The sequence below is a fragment of the Tachysurus vachellii genome, chromosome 1 (genome assembly GCF_030014155.1).
Source record: "Tachysurus vachellii isolate PV-2020 chromosome 1, HZAU_Pvac_v1, whole genome shotgun sequence".
Lineage (NCBI taxonomy): Eukaryota > Metazoa > Chordata > Actinopteri > Siluriformes > Bagridae > Tachysurus > Tachysurus vachellii.
In genome coordinates this window covers 10,749,485-10,770,191 of record NC_083460.1, presented here as the reverse complement: position 1 = coordinate 10,770,191, position 20,707 = coordinate 10,749,485, and the positions used below count along the sequence as shown (strand labels likewise).

At 36.6% G+C, this 20,707-nt stretch overlaps 3 protein-coding genes across 4 annotated transcripts; 1 reads left to right on the top strand and 2 right to left on the bottom strand.

The window, feature by feature from the left end:
* Window positions 1-126: 126 nt before the first annotated feature.
* Window positions 127-6,336, top strand: eif4e2 (eukaryotic translation initiation factor 4E family member 2). The gene is made up of 8 exons (XM_060871947.1): window positions 127-259; window positions 1,526-1,637; window positions 1,785-1,919; window positions 2,163-2,267; window positions 2,502-2,654; window positions 3,138-3,274; window positions 3,458-3,535; window positions 3,762-6,336. Exons 1-7 carry the CDS (start codon window positions 240-242, stop codon window positions 3,504-3,506), a joined length of 711 nt encoding a protein of 236 aa, XP_060727930.1. The 5' UTR covers window positions 127-239; the 3' UTR covers window positions 3,507-3,535; window positions 3,762-6,336.
* On the bottom strand, window positions 6,166-16,613 carry LOC132847036 (phospholipid scramblase 2). 2 transcript variants are annotated; one of them, XM_060871934.1, is made up of 9 exons: window positions 16,441-16,613; window positions 15,833-15,920; window positions 12,482-12,785; window positions 9,800-9,871; window positions 9,241-9,433; window positions 8,756-8,867; window positions 6,547-6,649; window positions 6,393-6,451; window positions 6,166-6,297 (listed from the first exon to the last, which is right to left on the bottom strand). In XM_060871934.1, exons 3-9 carry the CDS (start codon window positions 12,780-12,782, stop codon window positions 6,271-6,273), a joined length of 867 nt encoding a protein of 288 aa, XP_060727917.1. In that variant the 5' UTR covers window positions 12,783-12,785; window positions 15,833-15,920; window positions 16,441-16,613; the 3' UTR covers window positions 6,166-6,270. The 2 variants fall into 2 exon arrangements, with proteins under 2 accessions (XP_060727917.1, XP_060727906.1); XM_060871923.1 differs by lacking the exon at window positions 15,833-15,920.
* A 453-nt stretch (window positions 16,614-17,066) lies between these two features.
* On the bottom strand, window positions 17,067-19,642 carry chrng (cholinergic receptor, nicotinic, gamma). The gene is given in 8 exon segments (XM_060866531.1): window positions 17,067-17,368; window positions 17,996-18,028; window positions 18,091-18,196; window positions 18,199-18,333; window positions 18,414-18,528; window positions 18,658-18,772; window positions 19,204-19,404; window positions 19,540-19,642. Coding segments are annotated over 8 exon segments (1,110 nt in total).
* Window positions 19,643-20,707: the final 1,065 nt, after the last annotated feature.

The following is a 20,707-nucleotide window of genomic DNA, read 5'->3' as shown; positions in this document are numbered from 1 at the left end:
CACAACATAAGGGCCAATATTTTGAAAAAAAAAAAAAAAAAATCCAACAATCTTTTGCTTTATTATAATAATAGAAAAGTAGCTTTTCCTATATAAGGGCTTTCTCTAAAGGGGTGACTTGGCGCATGCGCTGTACGTTCTCCACCGATCCAGGATGTTCGTGCTCGCTAAGCGCCGCTGATGCTGCGGGTTTTGACGGTTCGGCAGCCGGACAGCGAGAGACCGGAACTTAGGGAATAATGAACAACAAATTTGACGCGTGAGTAGACAGTAACCATCGAAACATGCTAGAAACGTCCTTAATTAATGCCTCTTGTTGTCAAAGCAAATCCTGTGGTTAAAGAATCCCCTCAGAAGCTGTTTGTAGTGAGAGGTGTGTCCCTCTCATTGGGATGTGTGACAACGACACAAACTCACAATGACCATTAATGCTACACAAAAAGAGTGATAACTGTGGGCACGGCATAAACATGTGCATTAATAGTATCAGACGGACACGTAGGCCGCAAATGAATCCCCGGGTTCGTCGTTAGCACCCAGCCGGGGCAAGTGCACTGGAATCCGCCGTATTGTCGCCGACTCTCCGCTCTCCAGTTAAGGACAAATTGTACACGTTTTCATCCTGCTAGAGTGTCAATAAGTGTATTTCTTATAACTTCCCCCGTTTAGACATGACTAAGGCAAATCTTCTGGCTTTTAAGCGAAAGGTTTGAATGAAAGAATGGTCTGAATAAATGTACAGTAAAGCAGTGGGTCTCATAACGAAGGGTTGCCATGTTGAGATTTTTTCTATTTTGTTACTCGGCATTATTAAATCTCTTCTGTTTTTTTTTATTAAGCGTGTGTATAATTATTCTCCAGTTTGACTAGTCGTTTGATTCGAACGTGTTTAATGCAAAGCAAGCAGCCCTGTATATAACGTCAATTTAATGCGTCGTTGGAAAGTTTGTTTGCTTGTTTTCGTGCTGAATTAGAAATCGTACAAAAAAAGTTGGCCCTCCATGGATGTGAAGCCTTGTGGGTTGTTTACAAACGGTCCTTGTTTATATTACTAGATCAGTTACAAGGAAAGAAAAGAGGCAGAACTCAGATGTTGACTGCTTCCCTACAGTATCAAGATGTTCCTGCACACGTGAACTTTTATTGCCATTCTTTACTATGGGGGAAAACTAAAGAACTTTTAAAATGTTTTTGATTTGCATAAATCTGATCATATTTATAGAAAAGACATGCAGAGATTTAAGAAAAACCTCGAAATAGGACCAGAAAAACAATGAGTGATGGTGAAAGAATGTAGGTTTTAGAATTGGTGAGTTGCTCTTTGTGGCTGTCAAACAAAAACAGCTATAAAACACTACTTTCATAACAACAGTCTGTTTGAAAGACTGTTGCAAGAAGGAACTCCTTACAGAATGCATTCCGAATTCAGGATATTTCAGTTGTGTGGATGCTTTTAGAAGGCATTTCATGCAGCCACCATTTTGACACTTACTTCTCTTTATTTTTTCTTCTGGGTTCATTGCAGTCTGAAAGATGATGACAGTGGAGATCACGACCAGGACAACAGCTCACCGAAAGATGGTGAGAAGGAAAGGAATGAGGATGAGGAAAAGGACCAAAACACTACCAAGAGGAAGGTTTGTGTGTGTAAATGTCTGTGTATGTGTGTTTGTAGTTCATGTTCATACAGAATACTTTCATCACACCTGTTTTTACAATTTGCTTATGTTTTGCTGTAATGCTCATTGTGATCTGAAAAAGTTTTTCTTCTTCTTTTTTTGTAGGCTGTGGTTCCTGGGGCAGGGGAACACCCTCTTCAATATAACTACACATTCTGGTATTCTCGGCGAACTCCAGGCAGACCAGCCAGTACACAGAGCTATGAACAGAACATTAAACAGATCGGCAGCTTTGCTTCGGTTAGTCAGAAGCATTTGTTTTTGTATTTGTATAAACTCAGCGTGTGTGTATGTAATATATATATATATATATATATATATATCTCCACATATACTCATACCAGCCCACTCAACTACAAACAAAATCAAACACACACTCATTAGTGCAACTCTACATTTGTATTTGTTTTTTTTTCTTTCAAAAAACGTTTCATAGTTCAGCTGTATAATTTCATCAAATCTAATATACAGTCTGTGCCACAGGTGGAGCAGTTTTGGAGGTTTTACAGTCACATGATCAGACCAGGTGATCTGACTGGCCACAGCGACTTCCACCTGTTTAAGGAGGGAATCAAGCCCATGTGGGAGGTGCATATAATGAAGAATTATTTGCAAATGCAATTGTCATATTTAGAGCAAAGTAAATAGAAAAATGTGATATATTTTACAAGGAAAGGATGACTAGTTTTTCTTTTTCTGTTTTTTTTTTTTTTTTTTTTTTTTTTTTTTGTTGTTTGATTGGGTTTTTTTTAATTTTTTATTTTTTTTTCAGGTTTAATTGACACGTTTCTCTCTCTGTTTTTTATTCTTCACTATCACTAGGATGATGCTAATAAGAGTGGAGGGAAGTGGATAATTCGGCTTCGGAAGGGTCTGGCCTCACGCTGCTGGGAGAATCTGATTCTGGCTATGCTGGGTGAGCAGTTCATGGTTGGTGAGGAGATCTGTGGCGCTGTTGTCTCTGTCCGCTTCCAGGTACTAAAACACTATATAGCCTTAATACCCAAATACTTCACAGGCTTTTATTCATTGTACAAATCTAGAGGTCTGAAGATGTTTCTGTTGATGTGTTGCCTGCATTAGTTAATTGAATGCAATTTTAAGTTCTTCCTTATTAATCACATTTTTTTAAATTACTTTTTTGAACTAAATTTTGAAGGAGGCATGCAATAATTCTAATTCTAGTCCTGCTGATCTTCAAAGCAAATCAAGCAACACATTATGAAATAGATAGGTGTAGAATTTTATTACTTTGTTGTTTTCACATTTCCTCAGTAATTTTATTGTGCTTGCTCCACTTACATTCATGAAACATTACATATGAAGCATTAATTAGTTGAATAAGTGATTTGGTTTAGTGTGCATTGCTGTAGAATGATGCGCTTAAGAGTAGGTTGTTTAATGTGTGTTTTTAATACTATATGTGTTTAGTAGGTGCGTGTGTGTCTGTGTGTCTAGGAGGATATCATATCTATCTGGAACAAAACAGCAAGTGATCAGGCCACTACTGCTCGTATCAGAGACACACTTCGCAGAGTGCTCAACCTACCACCAAACACCATCATGGAGTACAAAACACACACTGACAGCATCAAGTACGTGCCTACACATAAATGCACATGTGCTTTTGTTATTAACTTTATCCCTGTCAGTTCCATGGTGTACAAAACACACATAAAATACATCAAATATATCCATGGAGCACAAACGACACAGTGACATTACTTTTTTATAGGAAGATTTTATTTTGTTTGTGTACTTTTTGTCTGTTCATTCAGGGCTTGGGAGGATTTCCATGGACTGGTGAATGCTAGTGGTGGCCGCTAGGTCTTTCTCATTGGTTAACGATGTCAGGGGTAGGTCGCCTGTGTAACACCTTAAATAATCCATCCATCTCCATAGAACATCCATCTACATAGAGCAAAACTCCACCACACATGAATATATAGGTCTAAAACTTAACCATTAATATTTATCAGCCTGCTAGATTTGATACTGCCAATGTGCTACTTTTTAGTCTCTAATTTAATGCAATGTTATTTAATTTCTTAAGCTAGAAATTTATTTATTTTTCATTTTTAGGTTACCTTCATTGTGGATGAAGAGGACTTTCCTGGGGCATACAACTCATTTATGAAATACCATTGTTTTTATTAGAAAACAAAAAAGGGATATTGACTACTAGAAAGTCCATTTTCCTGGTCAAAATATCTGATCAGCAGAAATGCCACTAAGAATGAAGGTGGAGTCAAACGACAAGTAAAAACGGTTTTGAATAGCTAAGATAAACTTAAGCTAGGGAGAGAACAAGCCTCAAAATTTGTTGCTACTGTGGTTATGATGAAGGCTGATTAACAAAACCAATCAAATGTAATTTGGTGCATAATTGTTCAGAAAGACATATTGACCCCATCTGAAAGTTATTCAGCTTCACATAACCATCCTTCTTAGAAAGCAAGTATTTTTATTTTATATAGCCATAAACAGGGTTACATTTTACTATAGTGCAGTATTTTAATTTCAGTGTTAATGTTTTGTTTTTGAAATTGTAAGAAACAAAAAATATATTTTCAAAGATTTTTGAAGAGATATATGACGGATACTGTTCTAGATCATTTTTGTTTTAATCTGAATATGTTGAAGCTTTGACTTAAAGATATCACACTGTGCCTGCTTCCCAGAAGCACTCAGCATTCTGTGATTTTGCATTGGAAAGGAATTTTCATGATTAATGCTGTCAGCTGAAAAATCGTGATTACCAACAAGTAGAATCCACCATGAAGAAGAATAACTGATGTGGATTTGGAGCTTGGGATGGGTCATGGTTTGTCTACATCTCTTACATACTGCCTGGATTTATAGACTTGAGTGCGTTTGAAGTTATGTTTGGATTGCAGATGACTGATAGCAATTAAAGTTAAATATGCAGTTGCTGCTACCACTGACTTGTGGTTGTACTTTTAGTGATGTACTTTTGGCAGGGTTTAACATGGAGGAAACACTGAGGCCTGTAAGCAATCTAATTTCTACTTGTGATCAGATATGATCTATCTGCATGTACTCCATTTGAGAACATTTAAATGAAAACAGTGACTTGAGATTCACTTGTAAGACTTCAGTTTGATTATCGGTTTACCAGATATTGCTGTAAAATATATGAATCACCGGTAGCACTTAAAATGATGAAAGACTGGTTATTTCATAGCAAAAAAGCGAGAGAGTGAAAAAAAAACAGGTGTCTTTAACTGTGAGGGATAGTGAGGAAGCCAAAGAAATCAAAAACACTGAAATCAAAGTTTTTAAAAGATTTCAAAGTCAATTAGACCACACAAGGCCTGTGACCTTGTTTCATTCAGTTCACACTAATGTTCAAACAATAATACTGAAATGGCTAATATGGAATATCCCACGTGTGAACGTGTCTATTGTTGGCCTTTAGAATTATTCACTGGTTAACTGCAAATCCTGAGATTTATTATATCTGTGTAGAAACCTATTGAAAAATGAAGTGTCAGGACAAGAGATCATTAAACAACTTTAATAAGTCTTTTGCATTATACATAATGCAAGTAAAATTAAGTGTCTGTTATGCAATATTTCATATTATGCATAATTAGGAATATTATTCATATTCTCCATTATTATGCTCATACTATCCTTTTCTCCTGTCAGAGCCTAGATTATTGGTGTTAATTAATAGAGCAGATAATCGTTAAAAAAAAAAAAAAAGATGGTTCAGGCAGTATTCGAGATTGACACCACTGAATTAGACTTTGCCTCTAAAACAAATAGATGTTTGGAAGGCTTGCAAGAAAGAGTCTTTTCCTGGAAGTGACCCTGAACCCCTGAAGGGCAAGTGGCGCTGAATGTGCATCTGGAATTGTTAATTGTGTTCCATTTTTGGCACTTTATTGAAATTGAAAAATTTTATGGATCATTCAGGTTTTATGTCCTGTGATCCAGGGGGTCTTGTTAGGACCAGTGGCATGAATTTCCCAGAAGTTCCAGGATATTGTAATTAAAAAAACCTTTGCCTCTGCCAGGCTGGTCTACAGCTAATGTCAAATGCACCAAGCATGTAAATCAACAAAGATATTGTTTCAAAAACACAAAATGACTTGTATGCTGTGATTCTCACTCTCTCTATTTAAAATCTAGACAGACCGTAAAAGGATTTAAAAGGCCAATTAAAAAGTATGATCAGTTTTGGTCCATGTGCTACAGTAAAAGTATCCCAAGCAATACAAATTCACTGAAGAGCCATTTTAATGACAAATTTGTTAAATGAGAAGAGAGAAGTATTGCTGAATTTTTTTTTTTTTTTTTTTTTTTTTTTTTGTCTTTGGACCGCAAATAACTAGTTATCAGTAAGGTGTTAAGAATTAATTTGAAATAATAGTTTAAATAAATGGTTTTATTTGAAATAGCATTTTGTTTAATGCAACTGTGGTTTAATGACACAGATATTGATATCAAAATTATTCATGCCATCCTAATATTTCTTTTATAAGTTTTATAAAGCCTTTACAGTAGCTGACATATACGATGTTTACAGTCCATCAATGCTGGTTTTCAATTGTTCTCTTTTGTTTCAGCTCATTTCAAAAAACATGTAATTCTGGGAAAATAAAACATAATATTTAGTTCTTTGATACTATGCTGAATTTATTTATTTATTTTTAATATTTGATTAAGATTTAAATTTCAACTTACCAGAAGAAATGTACCTGCTAGAAGTAACACTTTGGTTTTCACGTTCATGTTCTGAGAGACTAAGGAAAGAACAGAATGGGATTAGAAAAAAAATTCTAAGCCAAAAAGACAGTCATTACAATGTTGGTATACTGTATGCAACACATTTTCTTACCATCCAACCCAAAATGTTCATGGTCCATGTTGCAGCTTTCAACGTTGTACCCTGGCCACTTTTTCCATACTGTTCCAATGTGCTCACCGATCATGGAAACAACCTAAAATTTCCATGAAATGTCATAAACAAAATATTTACCACCATTGAAATATGGTACATACATAAGCTTATAGATCAAAGAAGAAAGCTGGTTTCTTTTGGAAAAGATAATTACAGAGAAGGTTCATCTACAGTTATTACAGTTGGTACAAAATTCAGCTACTAGAATTCGGAGTAGGACCAGTGCAAGGGTGCACATCACACCTATCCTGGAAAAATTGCACTGGCTTCCTGTTAGTTTTCATATTGATTTTAAAGTTCTCATGCTCACTTATAAGGCCTTGAATAATTTGGCCCCTAAATATTTGTGTGAGCTGTTAACCCCCTAAGTTCCTACACGTGCTGGTCTTCTAACTATCCAAACAACATGGCTAAAAACTATGGGTCATCTGGCTTTTTCTTCTTTGGCTCCCAAATTGTGGAATTCCCTGCCCTCAGAGATTAGGAATGCAGAATCCCTGGGTGTTTTTAAATCCCACCTTAAAACTTACTTTTTTAGGGTAGCGTTTATGTGATTACTTTGTTATTTATTGGCTTTTTATTTTTTGTATGGTTAGATTTAGTGCCAGGGGGCACGGTGGCTTAGTGGTTAGCACGTTCGCCTCACACCTCCAGGGTTGGGGGTTCGATTCCCGCCTCCGCCTTGTGTGTGTGGAGTTTGCATGTTCTCCCCGTGCCTCGGGGGTTTCCTCCGGGTACTCCGGTTTCCTCCCCCGGTCCAAAGACATGCATGGTAGGTTGATTGGCATCTCTGGAAAATTGTCCGTAGTGTGTGATTGCGTGAGTGAATGAGAGTGTGTGTGTGTGTGCCCTGCGATGGGTTGGCACTCCGTCCAGGGTGTATCCTGCCTTGATGCCCGATGACGCCTGAGATAGGCACAGGCTCCCTGTGACCCGAGGTAGTTCGGATAAGCGGTAGAAAATGAGTGAGAGAGAGTTTTAGTGCCTGTAATGTTATGTGTATCTGTTAATTTTATCTTTTTATGTCAATCGCTTTGAGATGCTACTTATAAAGGCGCTATACAAAATAAAGTTCATTATATTATTATTATCTAGTTCGAATTCTCACACACACAAACATTGCCATTTATTTGGAAATTATGACCAATAATGCCACGGATTTTTTTTTTATTTATTTAACGATATGTGAAGTCATTATCGCATAGCTGTTGGCCCCTTTTTAAACCTAGTGATATCTGAAATCACCTAAACAACCCTTATCAAAAGATTACATGTTTATAATGTTTGGCCACATTATAAACACACACCGCATTCAGTACGCCAAACAAACCTCAAAGCTTCTGGAGCAGTCATTTGGTGTGATGAGATCAAAACTGAACTTATAAAGTCACAACCATAAACACTATCTTTGGAAAGGAGTCAACAAGGCCTATGGTGAAAAATATACCAACCCCACTGTAAAGGCATGTGGATCTTTAATGTAATGTGGCTGTGTGAGCAACAGTGGCAAAGGGAGGTTCGTAAAAATTGATGGCAAGATGAATGCAGAACGGGATTATTTCCTTTTTTTTTTTTTTGTTTGTTTGTTAGTACACATTAACTTAAGTCCTATAAGAAAAAAATACATTTTTGTCATGTTTTGCCTTCTCAATGTGTTTTTTTTTCTTCCAAAATATGTCTTCTCCCAAGGTTTGCAAACTTTTCATCCAGATCATGGAGCCGCAGTTAATTATGGAACTAGTATTCACATAACTACCTGTAGATAAGGATTGTAAGTGGTTTAGTTTTTTCCCAAAGTTGTAGCATGAGCATGTTACAGTATGATAGTGGCCTTGTACAGTGCCCTTGTAGACCTGGTTTGCCAAGTTTGTGGAAGAACTTCTGAGTCCTGACCTCAACTGCATTGAACACCATTGGAATGAATTGGAATGATGGCACACCAGGCTTGTTTTCTTGCTTGTTCTCTTGTTTAGATGTCATACAATTGTTTTATGATTCATACATAGATTCATTATTGATTTCATGCCTTTAAAACTTTAATTATATCTAGCTATAAATAAAGAAAGAGAATAAAGCTTTCACATTAAAGAGTAAAGGAGTGATAATCCAGATAAGGTTTGATTTGACCTAGTATGAGGCATCTGACCTGAAACTCCTGGTCAGAGAGGCAACGGATCGGACAGCAGAAGCCTTGTATCCTCAGGAAGGGACAGTCTGCAGAGTCACAAACCTCAAAGTAGGGTGTGAACATACTCCACCTTGTAGATATGAAAGTCATGTGATACACAGCCACATTAGAATTTCTGTAGGTGACACCAAAATGCTGATCCAACATTATACAAATGTTAAAAAGGCAATTCATATATATTATATAGCAGCTTCTTATTTATAAATGTAAAAAAAAAACACGTTACTGATGTTAAGATTAGGGTTGTATTAGAAATAAATGTTATATACATGTATTTACATACATACAAAGTACTACTATGCGAAAACTTGACATCCCAACACGCATTTTCCCAAAACTGGGACGTGGAATGATCAAAACTATTTATATGTATAAACATATCTCAGGCCATATAGTATATGAACATTATGTATTATTCTATATCCTAAAATGTCTGTGTGTACCTCTGGTGGACAGTACCAATGAGCTCCCCCTGTGCTGTGTAAACCCTCATCTCCATCAGGCAGCAGCCCAGGCAGCACATATCTGCTCTAAGTGGCCTTTCAAAAAGGAACATCTTCTGCCGATCCTGGTCAAAACCCTGCAAAGAGCAGGCACGGGCAGGTCCACAGCACTGCATGCAAACACATGAGCTCTCTGAAAGACAGAGAACACAAAATCTAAAATATCTGTGAAATAAATAATTTTAAATATTTCATGTGGCAACAGCACAATGCATAAAATCATGCAGACACAGGTCAAAAGATTCAGTTAATATTCACATCAAACATGAGACAATGGCCAGAATGGTTTGAGCTAATAAGAAATCAAACAACAATTCAGCAACTATGGTGAAGAGGAAAGCATCTCATAATGCACAACACACCAGACACTGAGGCAGCTGGGTTAGAACAGCTGAAAACCACATTGGTTGTATTCTGATCAGCCAAGAAACACCTGGCATTTTACAAGAATCTATTCCAGTTCATTGATTATATGATTCAAAATTTAAATTCATTTTACCTTCCACAGCCAGAAACAGTTGCTTGGTTTCTGCAGCAATACTGTACATCCTGCGGGAAATGCACTGGGGGCCTGGTACACAAAGTGAGAGCTTAAGCAATAATTTTTATGGCTAGGCATATTTCATTATTTGCCAGAAACTTAATTTTGCTGAGTTATTTTTTGCCCATTCCTAATCTAGCCACAGGGTTTGCAAGCCAGTGATTTCTGTGACAGTCCCAAGCCCAGATAAATAGATAGGGTTCCATCAAGAAGGGCATCTGGCATAAAATTTCCAAATCTAAACATGCAAATCGTCAGTCAGACAACACTGTTGACCTACGGGGTGCCGGTGGAAATTGAACTACTGTTGCTTTGAGGAAGAAGGAAGGAGAAACATTCGTAGACAGAGAGAGAAGAGAAACTGCAGGAGTATAGGTATGTTTGAGAAGAGTATAACAGCAGTAATATATGCTGTTTCTCAGATAGAGGAGTTCTAGGTGGAGGTGGGGCTACATCAAGGATCGGCTTTGAGTCTCTTTTTGGTTTCTATGGTGATGGACAGGTTGACAGATGAAGTCAGACAGGAATCTCTGTGGACAGTGATGTTTGCGAATGACATTGTGATCTGTAGTGAGAGTAGAGAGCAAGTGAAGGAAGACCTGGAAAGGTGGAGGTCTGCTCTGGAAAGAATAGGAATGAAAGTCAGTTGTAGTAAGACAGAATACATGTATTTGAACTAGAGGGCGGGAAGTAGAACAGTGAGGTTTTAGGGTGCTGAGGTCAAGAAGGTGCAGAAGTTTAAGTATTTGGGGTCAACCGTATAGTGTGATGTGGAGTCCAGTGCGATGGGGAATAATTTTTTTACCTAATCCTATGTATACAGTCATGGCCAAAAGTGTTGGCACCCTTTGATATTTTTCCAGAAAATGAAGTATTTCTCACAGAAAAGTATTTCAATTACATGTTTTACTATACACATGTTTATTTCTTTTGTGTGTATTGAAACAACACAAAAACAACAGAGGAAAAAGCAAATTTGACATAATTTCACACAAAACTCCAAAAATTATTGGCACCCTTAAATTAATATTTGGTTACACACCCTTTGGAAAAAATAACTGAACTCAATCGCTTCCTTTAACCATCAATAAGCTTCTTACACCTCTCACCCAGAATTTTGGACCACTCTTCCTTTGCAAACTGCTCTGTCTCTCATATTGAAGGGTGCCTTTTTCCAACAGCAATTTTAAGATCGCTCCACGGGTGTTCAATGGGATTTAGATCTGGACTCATTGCTGGCCACTTCAGAACTCTTCAGCGCTTTGTTGCCATCCATTTCTGCGTGCTTTTTGAGGTATGCTTGGGGTCATTGTCCTGGTGGAAGACCCATGATCTCAGATGCAAACCCAGCTTTCTGACACTGGGCCCTACATTGCTACCCAAAATCCTCTGGTAATCATCAGATTTTACGATGCCTTGCAAACAGTCAAGGCACCCAGTGCCAGAGGCAAAAAAAACCAACCCCAAAACATCTTTGAATCTCTACCATATTTGACTGTAGGTACTATGTTCTTTTCATTCCATTTTCGGTAAACAGTAGAATGATGTGCTTTTCCAAAAAGCTCTATCTTGGTCTCGTCTGTCCACAAGACGTTTTCCCAGAAGGATTTTGGCTTTCTCACTTACATTTTGGCAAACTGAAGACTTGCGTTTTTATGTCTCTGTGTCACCAATGGGGTCCTCCTTGGTCTCCTGCCATAGCGTTTCATTTCATTCAAATGTCGACGATAGTTTGAGCTGACACTGATGCACCCTGAGCCTGCAGGACAGCTTGAATTTCTTTTTTTAACTTGTTTGGGGCTGCTTATCCACCATCCCGACTATCCCGACTTTCATCAATTTTTCTCTTCTGTCCACGTCCAGTGAGATTAGCTACAGTGCCATGGGTTGCAAACTTCTTGATCATGTTGCGCACTGTGGACAAAGGAACATCTAGATCTCTGGAGATGGACTTGTAAGCTTGAGATTGTTGATATTTTTCCACAGTGTTGGTTCTCAATCCTCAGACAGTTTTCTTCTCCTATTTCTGTTCTCCATGCTTAGTGTGGCACACACAATGCAAAGACGGAGTCAACTTCTCTCCTTTTATCTGCTTTTAGGTGTGATTTTTATATTACCCGCTCCTGTTACTTGCCCCAGGTGAGTTTAAAGGAGCATCACATGCTTGAAACAAATTTATTTATCCACAATTTTGAAAGAGTGCAAATAATTTTGTCCGGCCTATTTTTGTGTAAAATTATGTCAAATTTGCTTTTTCCTCTGTTTTTTTTGTGTTGTTTCAATACACACAAAGGAAATAAACATGTGTATAGCAAAACATGTGTAATTGCAATACTTTTCTGTGAGAAATCTTTCATTTTCTGGAAAAATTTCAGAGGTGCCAACACTTTTGGCCATGACTGTATATACCAATAACCTGTGTGAGTGAGATAAAAAAAAAAACAGTGAATATAGATCCATATAGGCATTTATGATCTTAGGTTAGGTATCCTAGGAACTGTTATAGCCAGAATTCACAGTCCATACTTTTACTACCAGTACTAAACAGATACAGATAATAGCACTGTGTTACTAATTAGTATTATATCCCTAATAACAAGTTATTAATAATTGCTTTTATGTTTGCCCTACATGACTTACCCTGAAGCTCAGGTATAGCAGTTATGTGTATTTGGCTGACTGTTTCCAGAGCAGCCAGACCTGCCGGTAGTGTCTCTGTGGCCCACTGCTCTTCTTTTTTCTTGTTTGTGTCCAAGCCTTGAGCTTGGAATGTGGGTGATAGATATCCATAGAGTGGGCCTTCTCTTGGTGCTGGAGTAGTAGTGAGATCCTGAGGGTCCATGGAGGTACTCCACCTCTGGTGAAAAGCTCTTAAATGCATCTCAATGTGTTTTTCTCTTTCCAGACCATGGGGTAAAGGCTGGGCTGTTATAGTGGACATGACCTGAGATAGAGAGATAAATGTACTTAAAGTCTGAGGGTCTGTTGTTGCTACCAATTTACAAAAGAAAACACTATTTTAGCATAGTCACATATGATTTATTCTGTTATAACACACACCCTAAGAATGCGTTATGTAATTGTAATAACTGATTATTGACGTAACAGTGTAATTATGAACACAAAAGAACAGTTATTGAAATCCTTAGGTTTTATACCACTGAATGGTGTACCAGTATCCAGTATCCTTTATACGTTCCTTAACTTTTCATAAATGTTTGTATGTAGGTATAAGCATAACGTCTGTGCTACAATGTTTTCTAGAATCCTGGAGGTAAAGGGGAGGTTTGATGTAGTCTGTAGTTGGATAGATGACACGGGCTAGGATCAGTTTTTTGTTGTTTGATATCTGTTTGTTTAACACTAGAATTACTAAGGCTGCGCAAATTTGCGTAAAATCCCTGGACCTCACACCTCCTAGGACCCCTACAGCTCCATTGTTCTCCTGCTTTTGTTGTGCAAACACCCCCATTACCTCTGAGGCCTGGCACATTTGCATTTGTTCACTCAGAGTAGCTCAGATCCAAGGCAGGCCAAACCTCTGTGTGTGACATGGAAACCTTCAGAAAGGCCTGCCGTATCTATACAAAATAGTCTGTTTTATTTATAAAAAATTGTGTGCTAAGGTTTGTCATTGCCATAGTACATATGATATTTATATAACCCTTGTGCAGACCTGGGGTCTATTTGACTCATCTGGAAAGTTTAATGTGTCATAACTTGGGCTTCCTTCCACATATTTGCCTGAAATTTACCAGGATTGTTCCAAATTATGAACCTTGCAAGTAAAATTAATTTTGTCTATTTTCGTTGGACTATGTGTTCGTAAAATAAATACTTTCCTCCTCAAGTCCTCCCGGGTCAATTTGACCCAGCCACATTTAGTGGGGCAATAGGTCACACTTTTGCCCTTTTCAGCGCAATGAACATACATACAGACACAAAAATGCACACATAAAATGTCCACTAACACACGCACCCAAATCACACACCACACACACACACATGCGCACACACACACACACATACATACACACACACATTCACAATATATGGAAACACAAGTCTGGTTTATTTTAAAAGATTCAGGTACATTGCCAGTGATAAGGGAAGAAATTACTATTTTTTTTTTTTTTTTACAAGAAATCAAATTGCTTCTGGTATTATATGTTTAAAAAATATATAGGTATGAGATCTGATTTTGATGAGGAAATTTGTGAAATTAATTTGAGGGTAAAAATTTATTGTGTGTACAGTATGTTTCTGTGGTAGCAAAGGAGGCTCTCGTTCCATTGTATTTGAAATGCTACAAATTTAATTTGACACCATTTACATTGTAATTTTCTGTTGGTCTGTTTAAAGGTGCATATGTGATTGTTATACCAGGGTGGTTTTTTTTTTTTTATCTCTAATGATATTACTTTTAAATGTAGTTCAACTTACATTTCATGTAGACTACATTTAATGTACTGTAGCAAGATACATACTGTAGATACACAGATATTTAATAGATATGTTCTATCTAACCATGTGTTCTCAGAATGTCTTCTGGATTATGAAAATGAATAAGGTCTCCAGCAATTAATGCATATCTTAGGAAACAAGTAAATCCCTGCAAATTCAGGAATTCAGAATTTGGCCCTGGGTGTCTGTAAAAAAATAATTAGCAGAATCATCTAGTTAAACCTATGTTTGTGGCTACATATATTATTATGCCTAAACATGTTGAATTAATGTGCAGGTTTTTGTGTGATGCCTTGATTATCATAAACAACTATAGCTTCTCCTTCCCAGGCAAGGGTTTTATATATATATATGTATATATATACACATATATGGAATAAAGATGGTATATAACCATGGATAGAACTACCTGGAAGCATTGAACATTTAAAGACTCAGTCAGGAAGGAATTAGTGTTAAAAAAAAGTGAATTAATAAACAGTTGTAGAAAGGACATTATTTACATTTACATTATTTCCTGTCTGGTGTCACCAAAATAAGTATGGGTTACCTTCTGAGCCTGGTTTTATTCATAAATTATCTCAGGGAGTTTTTCCTTGTCCAGTTGCCTCTGGCTTGCTCATTAGAAAAAAGAATAATTTAAGTTTAAAATGTTTTATCATATTGTGTTTCTATATTTCTGTAAAGCTTTGAGACAATGTCCATTGTTAAAAGTATCATACAAATAAATTGAATTGAATTGAATTGAAATAACTAATTCCAGATGCACAAGGTTTATTTAATGCTATATACTTCTTTGTTTTAATCCATGTGTCTGTTAAACATAGTTGATTAAACTCCTGATCAATAATAATTTCAATAACAGTACATTGGATGTAAAATATAATGTTCAACAATTCTAGTTTCAGAGTGATGGTGCTGGTAGTGTAACAGCTAATGAATATCATTAGATGTTACATGGAAAAAACTACATTTGAAAACCTATGCTTGCCCGAATCCATAAGATTATCTACTATGTCTGGAGCCCTGGCTTCCCGTACAAACCTTACCAGTGTTACTGTAGCCTCTAAAGTCAATTCAGACTGGCTTGAGATAGAGTCTCCCATAAACACAGCTCTTTCAGGATTCTCAGTGGGTGCAAGCCAGTTAGACATGTAATGCAGAGAGGAGGGGCACTCCTGTGTCTGGAAGCATTATGATTATCTACATCTTTGCGATTATGCCATCACTTCGTTACCAATTCACTCTAATGTGAGAGCTTTAATGCCTGATATGGATGTTACTAACTCTGTCTAAGGGATCCAGACTTTATTCTACAGATACTACATTACCTTCAATCTTGCGAACCCTCTCTAGTGTCTGGAAACACACATCTAATGCTAAAATCTTCTCTGTTAAAGAGCTAACTGATAATCACAATTACAATTTTCAAAGATAAAATTATTACTAATGAGGAAGGACGAATGAACATCGTCCTAAACATCCTGCAACTAACACAAATTATTTTATTAATGTTTGTTAATGCACCTTAGATGAAGATTGGCTGATATTATTTTAAACAGATCTGATCTTGATGGTCTTCAGTTGCTATCAGTAGATGGAAAACAAATGCATTCTACAAAAAAAAGAATTGTGTCAGAAGGGGAAAGTGAAAATGGCAGCACAGAAGTGATGATCTCTACTTTATATTGGAGCATAAAGTAAATCTGATTAGATGAAATGGTTGCCCACATTAAAAAAATATTATGTAGATTCATTGCAATATTATATATTATAAAGCTACAGTTTTAGCAATATATACAAAGTGAGTTGAATACAGTACATGACAATAGAATGAATGCTTCATCAGGGGAATAAAGAATAATCTAATATTATGCTTAAAAACAGTCTCACAAAATAACAAATATAGAAGTCATTGAATTCAATTGAATGTGTTCCCAGTAGCTACTTTTTAATGTATCTCTTATAAAAATAGCTATCTATATACAGTATCTAAGACAAAAAACTCTGATTACATTAAGTGAATAACTTGTGAGACAAATGTAAGCTGTAAAAAGAGTTACTCTGAGTGCTGAATCTTTCCCATAGGTTTTGTTGATAAATATATATGTTAATTTCAGATAGCTTAGCTTTACCTTTTTCTGTTGATTGTGAAGTTTCTAGAAAATCCTTAAAGATTTGCAGGGTTTGTGTGTGAATGTAAGCATACACTGCTCTTCTCTGCTACTCCTCAACTTGTTATACAACCCTCCTGACCTCCTCCCAAATCCCAGGATGAGATCTTTGTCATACACCACTCATCCATGTAATTTAGATCCTCCTCAAGACACACACACACACACACACACACACACACACACACACACACACGCAAAGAATTCCTCTGACCATCACTACTGTCACTACTTTTCAAAAACTACAGTTATTTTTGTTAAAACCATGCTAAAAACACATGTAACATTTTTTTCAAATTGTCTATTACGAAGATAAGGACAGTCATAGAAAAAATAGTGTACTTTGTTACGATCTTAAACAATAGTTCCTTGAAAAAAGCAGGGATTGTGTGGTCCAGTCATGACACAACAATACTGTACACTAAAATCAACAACAAATAATCAGCAAGGATAAATAAAAATACATTTAGAACAACTGCAAAGCAACTCTTTTTGTATTTAAGAGCTGAAGAAAGCCGATGAGGTTTCTCTCATGCCGATGAAGTTATGTCCAATACAAATGTGTTAGTACCCTTCCCACATGTCAATCAATGCAGATGTGTGATGTTTGCTGTAAATGTCTCAGAGAGATATTTTTTGGCGTCTCCAGGAAATGGAAGTGCTGGAGCTTGGTTAAAATGTCCCATGAGGAAGATTCCAATGGTGCCCAGTGTAAACAACAAGGCCATAGTGATGAAGCAGAGTCTGTCAATCACTCGGGCAACCAGGAACCACTCCTCATTCTCCTGCAAAGAGAACAAACATTTACAGTGTTCATACCAGAAGTGCTTCTCTCCAGTTAAATTACATTCTGCACAAATTGATTTCAATACGGCTATACGATGTTTTACTCTTAAATAATAACATAAAGAGTAAAACAAATAATATAGAGTTTTATTTTTTGATGAATGTTAAAAGCAATTATTTAATTGTTTAATATTCTAAATAACGTCTTTAATCATAATATTGTCATGCTACACTATACAATTCAAGTATACAAAAAAAAAATACTAAGTTACATATTGATGTCTTTTTCTTGCATTATCCATTTTTTCATTGTTTCAATTTTAAGTTTAGCCCTTTCTTCAGCTGAATCATATCCATTCACAACAGTGTGAATGTTTAGACACATTAGGTTAGAGGAAGTCTGCCATTCCTTGTATTTTTGGAAAGCTATCTTAATTTAGATTTTTTTTTAATGTCTTCTGGCAGTAAGATTATCTATTTACCATACAGTAGCTAACCTTAACCTATTGTAGACTTGATGTTTTTTGTTCTCTTCTTTGATATTGTGTTACCGTGTCTCTCCATGGTGAGACTAGATTTGTGAATATTCCTTGTTTATTTGCATTAGTCTGAATATTTTGTTTATTGTGAATCCATATCTTTTGTTGTTTCTAGTCAGTTTAATAAAGTCCTAATATCAGTCTTGTACACACCATCATCCACCATCACCACTACCATCCATTCTCCTCACAATTGATCTCACTGTCACAACCTAGGCCATGTCCTCATGCAAGAAAATAACATCTAAGAGCTGAATTTGGAGAAGTGTGTTCATATGTGACTCACGGATCTTCTGCAGGGTACTCCTCATGAGACCATCTCTCTCTTTCAGTTTGCTGAACATCAACTCAGAGCGTGCCATCTTCAGCATGTACTCATCTGCCTTCACTACTGTATTAATCCTAGTGAGCTGTGTCTCCTCAGAGGGACAGTATATTTGTTTGTTATGTCATCTGCACTCGGTCCACTTTGCGGTGTCCAGCGATGCATCCCCATCCCCAGCACCCGAGGAAAAATGTTTAACAGTACCTGTGGTTTGTCATAAATTACTCTGTGTATCTCTGATATGAAAAGGAATAAAGTATGCATCTGTGTATGCAGTGCTTTACCTTCCTGACTTTATTGGTTAGTGGGTGTGTGTTAGGAGTTCGCAGGGAGACATTCAATACTACTACACAGTTCTTCACTGTGATTGCAGTCACAGACATCACAAACATCAAATACCTGATAAAACCAACCAAAAAGAGACATTTAATTTAATTAAATGATTAAAAACAATAAAATAATATTCTATTAAACTAATTTGGTGCAATGAAATGAAGTATTCTGTACAGTTTTCTTTGATACACTTACTTGCCAATCAAGGGCATAGCCTGAGAGGTTTCCGGAACCTTCTTTGCAATGAGAAAGTGGAAGACAGTCTGCGCAAGCAGGATAGTAATGGACATGGTACATTTCTGTCCTCCAGCTAATAAACACACACACAGAACTAAAATCATTATCAAATAAATTGGTTACCTATTAATGCACAGAAACATTTGTGTAATTTTGAACAGATTGGAAGGAGGTACTGTAGCAAAAAGCTCAAAACCCAGGATAGCTGAATCTAGAACATATAACTTGTTGAATAAATTTAAGACAAAATCTCTATATTCGGGGGTAAGCCTACTATTAGTCTACGTTTACTCTGATAAAACACTTTAATAGATAAAGGAGCCCTTAGATATTGATTGATATCACAAACATCAAATACCTGATAAAACCAACCAAGAAGACATTTTTAATTTAATTTAAAAAAAAAGAAATTATTTGGTGATCATTAGGCCAATCTTCTCTGTAATCATATTAGTTCACATCAAAACTTCTGCCATTTGCTTCATGCAGTTAATGCACCCAGACCTTTAGCTGGCAGGAAGTAGACAAGCAGTCCAAGAGAAGAGAAGAGCACACAGGGCACAATGATGTTGATGATGTAGAATAGTGGCTTCCTCTGGATGATGAGAAAGAAAATAATCTCCTGGTAGTCCAGCTCATCTTGGCTGTACCTCTCATTTACCACCTTCTTAGCTGGCCGATGCTTAATTACCCATTCACCATTCTCTATCCAGACAAAGTGCACGAAATATTACTAAATCAACATACATTATTACTAAACTATGACTTTTTTAGTACTTTAGTGTGATACTATATAGAAGATGTGTTTACAAATAATTAAATCTACTCTTGGCAGTTAACTGATTTTGACCTCTGTGATCTCTTCATTCTTCTCGACTGGTCTGATGTTCTTTTTGTAACCTCTCATAAGATCCCCATGCAGAGCCCCTTCAAGGTTACACATTACTGTACCTCTACGTAAAACACACACACACACATACACACAAACGAACAAATAATAGTGTATAACCAAGTGTATTCTACTTGTTTATGTATACATATTGTATACATATATACATTGTATACATATACACATGTATACATATTGCTCTACATGCTTTGGGAAATTTGATCATGCTTTCATTTTTGTTTGTTTACAATTAGGTAATCACTGCTTCTGAATAATTATGTTGGCTTTGTAGAAGCCAACATTCTGTTTTCCTATTTAAGCTTAGAAAAAAATTATCAAGAATAACTCCTCCTATGGCTTTCGAGCCTTATGCACCAAATTCGGATATGTCATAGACCCTGATGTGATGTTTGTTGCTTTTACTTTTCTAAGTGATCCGAGTTCCGGTACTTCCGGTACCGGGTCTCAAAATGGCCTTTTTTCCCATAGACTCCCATTATAAACTTTGGAGGTTTATAACTCTGCAAGGTTTCGAACTATCTACACCAAAATCGGCCAGCTCCTTTAGGGTGATACTCTGAACAAAGGTTTAAATTGGTGTACCGACTGGCCTTCCAGACATATCAAAACACTCAGCCCAATGAGGGAAACTTCCTCGAGAGTATTCAGATGATGTCACATGCTTGTCTCCACTTACCCTAGCTTTCTGTCCACTTGCTTCTAAAAGTAAAACTGTCCCTTATGTCCACTCGCCTCCATAAAGCACCGGCCTTTGCGAATACTTGCTTCATCAAAGCCAACATCAAAGTTTGTCGTGACGAACTTTACAAATCTAGTTAGAAAATGTTTTTAAAATATCTCTTGGCACATGCTATAGAGTACAGTCAATAAACAGATTTGCATTTGAAATGATTATATCTTATTATCTTATTATTTTTATTTCTTACACTTATAGTCTCCATAGTAATGAGTACTACTAGTAATGAGAGAAAAATCATCAGACAAGTCTAAAATACCCAGTAAATTAAACACCACATTTACAGCCTCAGAGTAGTCACACTTCCTTCCACAGAAACCACAGATTAGAAAAAGAAAAGAAAACCACACTATTTAAACACA

Coding starts and splice junctions, on each gene's coding strand:
- eif4e2 (XM_060871947.1), top strand. CDS start 240: ATGAACAACAAATTTGACGC. Junction 1,638..1,784: donor AAAACACTACCAAGAGGAAG/GTTTGTGTGTGT, acceptor CTTTTTTTGTAG/GCTGTGGTTCCTGGGGCAGG. Junction 3,275..3,457: donor ACACACACTGACAGCATCAA/GTACGTGCCTAC, acceptor CTGTTCATTCAG/GGCTTGGGAGGATTTCCATG.
- LOC132847036 (XM_060871934.1), bottom strand. CDS start 12,782: ATGTCCACTATAACAGCCCAGCCTTTACCCCATGGTCTGGAAAGAGAA. Junction 6,452..6,546: donor TGAACATTTTGGGTTGGATG/GTAAGAAAATGT, acceptor TTCTTTCCTTAG/TCTCTCAGAACATGAACGTG. Junction 6,298..6,392: donor TAGCAGGTACATTTCTTCTG/GTAAGTTGAAAT, acceptor TTATTTTCCCAG/AATTACATGTTTTTTGAAAT.